General features: G+C 42.4%; 1 protein-coding gene across 3 annotated transcripts; it reads right to left on the reverse strand.

Annotated features, from left to right (window-relative positions):
• Positions 1-210: 210 nt before the first annotated feature.
• NFKBIZ (nuclear factor of kappa light polypeptide gene enhancer in B-cells inhibitor, zeta) lies at positions 211-8,759 on the reverse strand. 3 transcript variants are annotated; one of them, XR_001412632.1, is made up of 12 exons: positions 8,620-8,759; positions 7,662-7,698; positions 7,459-7,565; positions 6,551-7,314; positions 5,956-6,061; positions 5,479-5,625; positions 5,051-5,114; positions 4,209-4,378; positions 3,404-3,514; positions 3,122-3,289; positions 1,526-2,460; positions 211-221 (listed from the first exon to the last, which is right to left on the reverse strand). XR_001412632.1 is itself a non-coding variant. In XM_014947440.1 (11 exons), the coding sequence occupies exons 1-11, from the start codon at positions 8,746-8,748 to the stop codon at positions 2,407-2,409; spliced, it is 1,854 nt and encodes a 617-aa protein (XP_014802926.1). In that variant the 5' UTR covers positions 8,749-8,759; the 3' UTR covers positions 846-2,406. The 3 variants fall into 3 exon arrangements, 2 of the variants coding, with proteins under 2 accessions (XP_014802926.1, XP_014802925.1); XM_014947440.1 differs by lacking the exon at positions 211-221 and having other exon boundaries at positions 846-2,460; positions 7,459-7,562; XM_014947439.1 differs by lacking the exon at positions 211-221 and having other exon boundaries at positions 846-2,460.
• Between the last annotated feature and the right edge of the window lie 162 nt (positions 8,760-8,921).

The following is an 8,921-nucleotide window of genomic DNA, read 5'->3' on the forward strand; positions in this document are numbered from 1 at the left end:
CTCAAGGAATCACATCCTGTTGTCTGTTGTGTACCTGGTACCTTCATTAATAGCCTCCAGCTCTCATGCTGGAAGCAACAGTTCATCCCAATCCAGTTTCTCTGGCTTGTCATATCTCTGCCCACCTGTCATACCTGCTGTCAGCCAATGCTGTGGCAGGTGAAGAGCCCTGGTTTGCTCTGTTGGTCCCTGCAAGGAACACCTCCGGGCCTCTTCCGATCCTAAAATACTTTCATCTGAGAGGACACCCTAACCATACATACCAGTAAGGTAAGGGTGGACAACAGGTTTATACAGCAACTCTTGGTTTTTCTTTAGTTCCTTTCCTACAGATCCTAATGCATCATCTGCTTTTCTTGACTGTTGCCATCTCACCAGCTCAGTGCTCAGCCAAGGGCAGTCTGTGATGACAGTTCTTCCTCCTGAAAGGTCACCATGAGCTCAGAGCCCATCTTTTTATTTGTGAAGCAAGGAGAGTCTTTCCCCACACATATAGCATCATTTGCTCATACAGGCTTTCACCTGTGCCAAGGTGACTGCTTGTACCCGAGCTGTAAGAACAGAGGACCAAGGCAAGGAAGTCATGGGGAAAACATGAGATTGTCAGAACTGCTATCATTCTTTCAAGTACACAGGAACAAGTGTTCAGGCAAAAACCTGCCATTTGGACAACGTGGTGACTATTAGTTCCATTTGGGGCACATCTACTAAATACACAGGCAATACAACTGCATGGTGCATTATCCAAAACACCCAAGCACTAGCTTCAAACAACAAAGTATAAACAGCAGGGTGAAAAGACTTCATTTCATCTTAACAAATGGACCTTCACCAGTCTCACAGGATTACCGTGCAAAATCAGTTTTATCTCAAACTTGATTTCATCATCATTATTTGTATCACAGACAGTAACCACCAAAATTTAATTAGCAAGTTTATTCAAACGCAAGTTACATGAGACCCTTTAAGAAATATATCGCAACTAGGCCTCCGCATATCAGATTTTTTCACTTAGCTTGTCTACAAGACATACTTTGTCAAAACAGCAAAATCAGACTAATTAAACACTTACGACAATTGCATGTGAGCGAAAAACAGTTTTAAGAGCAAAGACCATACAGAGAACATATTACTGGATTACAGCCCAGCAAGGATTGTTCTGAAAGCAATAGGAGGAAGCTTTCTCCAACAGACCACAAGTATACAGCATCATTAGTATACATTTTGCATTAATTCCCATAATTATTAAAAAATAGAAACACATTAACTTCAGATATTACTTGGCTAGCCACTATACCTATAAGGTAAAACCATAAATGGACTAACTCTGCTTAGAAGGCGAAAAACACTAAGTCTCTAGAATTAACTAGAGCCCAATTCAGCAAACTACTTACACGTGTGCTTAAGTCCTACTGACACTAGTGGGGCTTACGCATATTGCAGTATTATAATTAACATGGAGAGATTTCAGCATGCATCAACAGTTAAGTACATGCTAAATACTTTCACTGAATCGGGATCATACTCCTTGAAGTAAAACAAAGTTATATACACAGTAAAACCCACAATCTTTCTCCCTCAATCTATTGTCCCATGAAAAGAAAAACCTCTACTGAGTACAAGAAAAACAGATACAGTTCCCTGAAGAAGCATGGCTTTTCCTGCTCTATTAACTCCAAAAGCATGCACAAATCAGTGCTAAAACAATCTTAGCTTTACTTTTGGTCTTCGGTCTTTCAAAGCAACAGAATTTACCCAATTTGTACCAGTATAGTATTAAAACTTTATATGCAATTTGCAAGTTCAAGATCAAGGAACTTGTTTTTTCAGTTCATTCCCCAAGTGATCAACAGATTCTTAAAACTATATAACTGTACAATAATGCCAATGATTATATACAATCCTGCACAAGATATTGGAAGAAAGCTACAAAGTTACATAAATAAATGGTCAACTTCAAAAATATTTGATTTCTCTTGCACTTAATATTTCAGTGTTTTTAAAAACACAACAAAAAAAATTCTGCAGTGTCAACATGTATCAGCCCTCTCTAAATAAAAAGATTTCCTGTAGAATTGTCCTTGGCTGGAAGTTATCTGTATGGCTGTTTAAGTAACATCAGTCTTGCCGTAGCTATGAAATCCAGGAATCCATGCAAATGTTCCACATACTTGGGAATGAAACATTCCCATTTGCTCAGAGGAATCTGATCTTTGGGTGTTGGTTGGGTTTTTTCTTTTTTTTTTAAAAATCATATAACCCACTATATGATAGTGAACAAAATACTTTTGTTTCATAGAAACAACTAACATTTGCCCACACTGGGCAAATGGTCTATTTACAGATACATTAGGACTGCCTGACTGACAGTGAGTGTGAGTTGCTGAACTCCAAGGAACATGGAGCTTAAAACGGCGACACTCTCTGCTGAATCGCCTTCCCTTTTAGGATACGTCTTATCTGGAGAATAGAAAGAGACAAAACATTAGTATTCATCATCCTCAAGTGAGTCATAATCTGACTCACCACACCCTAGACCCATTTATCTAAGCCTGCATTCCTCATTTATCTAAGCCTAGGTTCAGTTAAACCAGAATTTATCCAATTTTACAGCATTTGAACCAACAAAAGGCAACAGAGTTACTCAGCTGCTTAAATTACTAGCTTCCTAGGCCAAGAGTCACTTTTTTCATCATGTATTTGTACAGCTCCTAGGAAAAAGGGACTTTCTTCATCTGTTATTCAGGCCAAAGAACCGCCATTAATAATTATGACAAGAGCAAGAAAAGCATGATCTCTGGCCCTACTGACAGGAACGAGAGAAGTGATATTAACTCGTATGTTGCAAGGTTACAAAGAAAAAAACCTAGTTTGACAGGAAAAGGCTTCTGAGATGGAGAAACGAAAGCTACAAGTGAAACCTATAATTTCATGTCTTTGTATATTCTACCTGATCCTGACATTAAAACCAAAAGATCCCTGGATAAAATGGCAATTGCTAAACCTTTTCCTTACAAGCTGCAACTCAAAATCCAAAAGAAGCTTTTGGAGAGGACTAAGACTTTTGTGTAGATGGTGACAGACGGGAGCGGAGGAGAGGGTTGTTCGTTTTTTTTTTTACCTGTTCTCCTACAAGGCCATCAGGAACCAGATGAACTGGCTGCTCATTCTCCAAGTTTCTGGCGCTTGGATCAGCTCCCTTTCGCATCAGCAGCCGCACAGCATCCAACTGACTCACCCGATACTGCAGGCTGGCAGCCACGTGGAGGGCTGTGTTCCCATTGTAAGCCTGGAGGAGAAGAAGAAGTCATTCCGTGAGCGGAGGCACGCATCTCCAGACACCCGCAGTGCCACACACATGCACACCCCGGATTGTATCTGCCTTCCAGAGAAATCATCCTACCTTTGCGTTAACAAAAGAGAGGCAGTTGGGCAGCTCCAAAAAGAGACGAATGAGCTCCAGATTTGCTTCTTCTGCTGCCAAGTGTAAAGCTGAGCGACCACTTTTGCGATCCTAGCAAAAAAGAAACTGTTAAGTCTTCACCTATACTGGGTGAACACGCAGACAAATAAAATGGAAAGCAGAATAACTGCAGTGTTGAACAAACATATTCCCTGAAAGTCAATCTGAATATATATTTTAATATGAATACCTAATGAACAATGGACCAGATCTCATTTGGCAGTAAGCTTACGTAGCCAAAACTACCAAATGTTATACTAAGTAATGATCTCGCCCAGCACAGACCTAAACTGGACAGGAAAGCAGTTTTGCACTAAAATTTGCAGTTCAAGAACAAGGACCATCAGCACCATATTCCTACAGATACCTCAAAGCGCTCCGAACATATTCTTACTTTTAAGACACAACCAGATCATCAGCACCATATTCCTACAGATATCTCAAATGCCCCAAACATATTCTTACTTTTAAGACACAACCAGCTGCAGCCAGCATAGCACCATTCTTAATCCAGAAATTAGACTGTCACTTCCCTCTTTCCCTATGGTTCAATTTGCATTGATAATACCTCGTTTTGAATAAACGCAACATTCTCATTCCACTTGGGTAAATTAAGCTGCAGGGAAGCTTTCAAATTAGTCTACTTCCTTTGTAATAAAGCTAAGAAGTGGCGTGGGAGAAAGGGACATGTTCTCCTTCCGTATTCCCTCTGGATCTGGCCCTTACGCAAAGCCCCCGTACTTACTTTCGCTTCAACAGATGCTCCCATTTGTATTAGAGTCTTGATGGTTTCTACCAGGCTCTTGTTTCTCAACAGAAGCTCCTGGACCTCAGGGGAGTGAGGTGGCTGACGGTTTTGCAGCTCATGCAGCACAGCATTATGGGCCAGAACAGCACAGTGCAACGCTGTCAAGCCTTAAAAAAAAAATTAAAATATAAAAATCATCATTCATGTACAAATGCAAAGAGAAGTATTGACTGGCTGCCTGGTTTGAAGGATGGATAAAGGAGCTTCTCTCCATGTCAAACTCAGACACAGTTCCACATTAGTAAGTGATAGTGATTGCTCCTGAATAATGGCTCGAGATTTGGCTTGTCCATCACCAGAGGAGTTAGGTAGCAACTGACTGTGGGCTAGAAAGAGCTATCATATGGGAAGTGATTCAATTAAAGCAGCTCTCTGGTGTCAGAGATTCTGGCTTCTACACCCACCAATATATCACTGGAACTCACGTTTTTAACAGCAGCCTGTTACCACCTAGGCTCTCCATGCCAAACACAGCAATCACATGTAAGAGGGAAGAGGTCCTGACAGGCAGAGACTAACTAACTATGTTTTAATCTGATAGATATGCCAATTGTAATGTAATTTCAATTGTAATTGTGAATTCTAACCCAGACTAACCAGGGTTTAATCTGATAGATATGCCAATTGTAACGTAATTTCAATTGTAATTGTGAATTCTAACCTGGCAAAGGTATACCCCATTTTTATTGCTTCTCATCCCAGGCTAACCTCCACACCAGCAGCCATAAAACATTGTAACATCCAGTAACTCTGTAAATTATCAGCTCTTGACTACTCACCATCATAGTTTGTTGCCTCAAGGTCCACATACTGATTGCTTCCCATGGCTCCCTTTTGGATTGCCTACAAAAGTGGGAACAGGTATGCATTTAGGTCTTAATCCAAACCACATATTGCTTACTCAAGTTTGTATACAGTCTAACTGCAACAAAGTTGCAATAAATAACACCATTAAGAAGATACTTAATATTTAATTGTTTTCATAGACTAGAGGGTTCCACCAAATTACTCTAACACTCAGGTGAGAACCTTACCATGAAATTCAATCTCACTTCAAGCCCTTACTGTAGAGCCTTGAGACATGCTCACAAGGCTACCCAGAGAGAAAGATAAAGGGAGGAGTGGTGTTTTCAGAGTTTCCCAAGACAACTAATACCAAGTAGAAGCCCTAACGCTCAGGGCAGAGCTACGCCTGCTGGGTTCTTACCTGAAGGACCTGGGCATGCCCCTTCTCAGCACAAACATGCAACGGCGTTCTCCCCCAGCAGTCGGTGGTGTTGACTTGGGCCCCCAAGCTAACCAGGTCCTGCACAATGAGATGCTGGTTGGCAGCCACAGCGACCTGGAAAGCACTCTGCAAACATCGAGAAAAAAAAATTTAAGCTATTAGTCATCTGATCTCTAACAGGAAAGAACGACTAAAACAAATAAAAAGCCTAGCTACCTGGTATTATTTAAGCAGCGATTATGAATACCAGGAAGCCAGGACAAATGAGGCAGAGCACATAGTTTTACCAGCTCAAGGTGATCCCAAGAAGTATTAATAGCTCAAGGTTAATATTAGTATGCAGGCTAAATCTTGGGGTTAATATTAAATAAGCATTTCACCACATCTTCCTCAAGGTCCAGACGTGCAGAAGCACTCAGGTGCACAAAGCAGGTGCAAAGATTTTGAGAACCTCACCTGGCCGTTGTGCTCTTTAATATCCAGCATGTGCAGGGCAGCCATCTTCCTTGCAAGAACGTAGGAGAGAGCTCGTCGGCCCTGGGCAACAGCAATGTGAAGGAAGCTGTGGGAGAGAGGGGAAACACAGAGTTACACCACCACCCAACCCGGGGCTCAAGCCATTGCAGAGATCCCAACATATGGGAGTGGTGTTATGCTGCCAGCTTCAGACCTCCTCTGGGTGACTAAGAGAAGAATACAGGCACCTTCTTCCCAGGATGATTTAAAGCATCTAAATTAGAATCTTTTCCTCCCCGTTTACTAGATAAAAGTCTAACAATAAGTACCTTAAATTAGACAAACACCTTGTCTACTCATCTGCTGCAATTCCATACATCACAGCCCATCAGCAAGACCACGGTTTTCATTTAACTTGCCAAACTACTGTGCTTGTGACACACAAGCACTGCTAATTAACAGCATCCATTACAACCCCGTGGTCCACCAAAATCCCAACAGAAACATTCCCCATCAGAAACAGGAGACAAACAGCACTCACGTGTCTCCATCCGTCCAACATTCCCCATCAGAAACAGAGACAAACAGCACTCACGTGTCTCCATCCGAGTCTTTTGCAAGGAACTGGTCTTGAGAGATGTTGGCTAGTTTGTTTTCCTCCTGCTCCACTTGCCACTGAAAAAACGACTTGCCCAACTGCGTCGTGCTTCTGGCTAAGTTTTGGTCTGGTAGAGAGACATTCAAAGTCGCCAGAGAGACGCTGCGCTCCAGGCTGCCACAGATGTTATTGGAAAGCAAGTTGAAGTTGGGGGCATGGGGGCCGACATCAGCCTGCGAGTGGGCACTGGCGAGAGGCTGGAGGGGAGCAGAGATGCCCTCGGAGCCTTCAGAGTCGTTCAAGAGGGAGGAGAAGCTCTGCGACGGGCAGTACTGCAGCTCATGGCTCTCGAAGGTGTTCTGCTGGTAGCCAGGAGACTGGTCACTGGAAGCAAAGGGCCTGTAGTCCAGGGAGGCATCCGAAGGATAGCTCTGTGACAAATCCTGGTTCTGCGACGGAGGGAACTGGTAATGCTGTGGTGGGTCGAGCATGTGCTGGGAGGTGTGATCTTGGAACGCTTGGTACTTCTGGGACGGGGAGAAAGCCTGCGTTCCCGGGCTATCCTGGTACTGCTCGCCAGGTGAGCTGTGGCTGGAGACATTGTGCAACCAGCTAACCTGCACCGTGTTCAGAGAGACCGGGCTCGACTCGTTCTTGATGTTTATAATGTTCTGAAGCAGGTCAGAATTGCTGTCGTGTTTTGGGTCGGTTTTATGGGTCTCCTCCATGTTATCCATAGAAGTTGGGGTCTGGGGCGGTGTCTGTTAGGAAAAAAATAAAAAATAAAAAAAAAGGAAAATCAAAACAAACCCCAGAACATCAGACATATGATTGTGTCTGGCAGTTTCTGATCGCACAAAGCAAATGGAAAAATAAGGCACAGAAAAAAATCACTGCAAGCTTACCAGGAGGTGCGGGTGAACATTAGCTTGGCGTTTGAAAGCAGGTCCATCAGAAAGTAGCTCAGGAGCCTTTCTTTTGCCACTGTGACCTAGTATGCTCTTCAGCTCTGCTGAACAGAAAACAAATTTAGAATCCATTTGGAGGTTACTCTTACGATCAACTTCTAAAAATCTTATCAAAGGGTTATTTAAAAGAGGTTTGTTACCTGTGTATTGGTCGTAGTTCACCAGTCCTCCTTGTGCCTTGGGAGAAAAATCCAGATTGTTCCATTATTATAATGTTATTTCAGGGGGGGGAAAAAAAAACAAAAACAAAACCAAGAAGACAGAAGCAGAGACTTGCTTCTATAAACATCGAATATACCTTAGAATAATTCTTGTACATGATTATCTAACCCTAATTTAATTGCTGTTAATTAAGGTTAGAAAATGGAAATACTTTCATGGAACTTAAATGAAAACCACTATTTTTCTTAAGGCTTTTTAAGCTATTTGTTACAATACCACAAAACTCACAAAAATCTAGAGAAAGACACTGTTCCTTGCTGAGCTCTGAGGATTATTTTTTAAAAAATAAATAAGCCAGCCAATTTTGTACTACTTCAATGCCGTGAACTTTTCTATGCAAAAACCTTTCCGTGACAACACCCATCTAGCGAGCTCACAAACATACACTCAGAACAACTAATCCAAAAAATCCCCTTTAATCTTCCCAGAATTATTTTTTTTCCCTGTTTGTATCTTTTCAGGCCGTAGGAGGCTGCCTTGACATCCTGCGCTCCGCGCGGAGGAGCACAATAGCATGACAAACTTCTCTTCTCAGAAGATTCCCCAACTCTTGAAATGAATGACCTCATTCGAGTTAACAGGGAGTTTCTGAGGTTTCATAACACGAGCGGTATCTTTATCCAAACTCCCTTCAGAAAATAAAGCTTAGCAAGAACACTCTTAGGTGCCTCCTTCTCCTACAGCAAGCCCTTTTACTAATTTCTTCCCAGTTCTTCCATTACGTATTGAAAAGGAAAAACACTGATTGCAGCCACATCAGATAAGGCACCCAGTTTGTTTCCAGTGTTATCGCATGCCTTTTTTTTTCCTTCTTTCTTTCTTCAGCTTCAGCAACCATTAAAAGCACTGATGTCAGGGCTGAAAAATGCAGGTTACCTTGCTTTCCTCCGTGGCGGAGCCCGAGGACATCTGCTTGCTGTTCCTGAAGTGCAGCAGGAGCTCCTTCACCGAGTTCTTCACACGGACCCCCTGGAAAGGTCCTCTGTGTTGCTTCCCACCCCCCATGTGCTGCTCCACTGTTGGGACACGAAAACAAAACCCGAATTTGAGCGAAAACGGAGCCAAGGGCTTAAAAACAAAAACAAAAAAAAAAGAAAAGAAAAAAAAAGAAACGAAACCGAGAACGCTCGTGAAAAACAACCTAAATCCCCGGTCTGGCCGAGACGAAGCACCTTCCC

This window comes from Calidris pugnax, unplaced genomic scaffold (assembly GCF_001431845.1).
Source record: "Calidris pugnax isolate Ruff unplaced genomic scaffold, ASM143184v1 scaffold95, whole genome shotgun sequence".
NCBI lineage: Eukaryota > Metazoa > Chordata > Aves > Charadriiformes > Scolopacidae > Calidris > Calidris pugnax.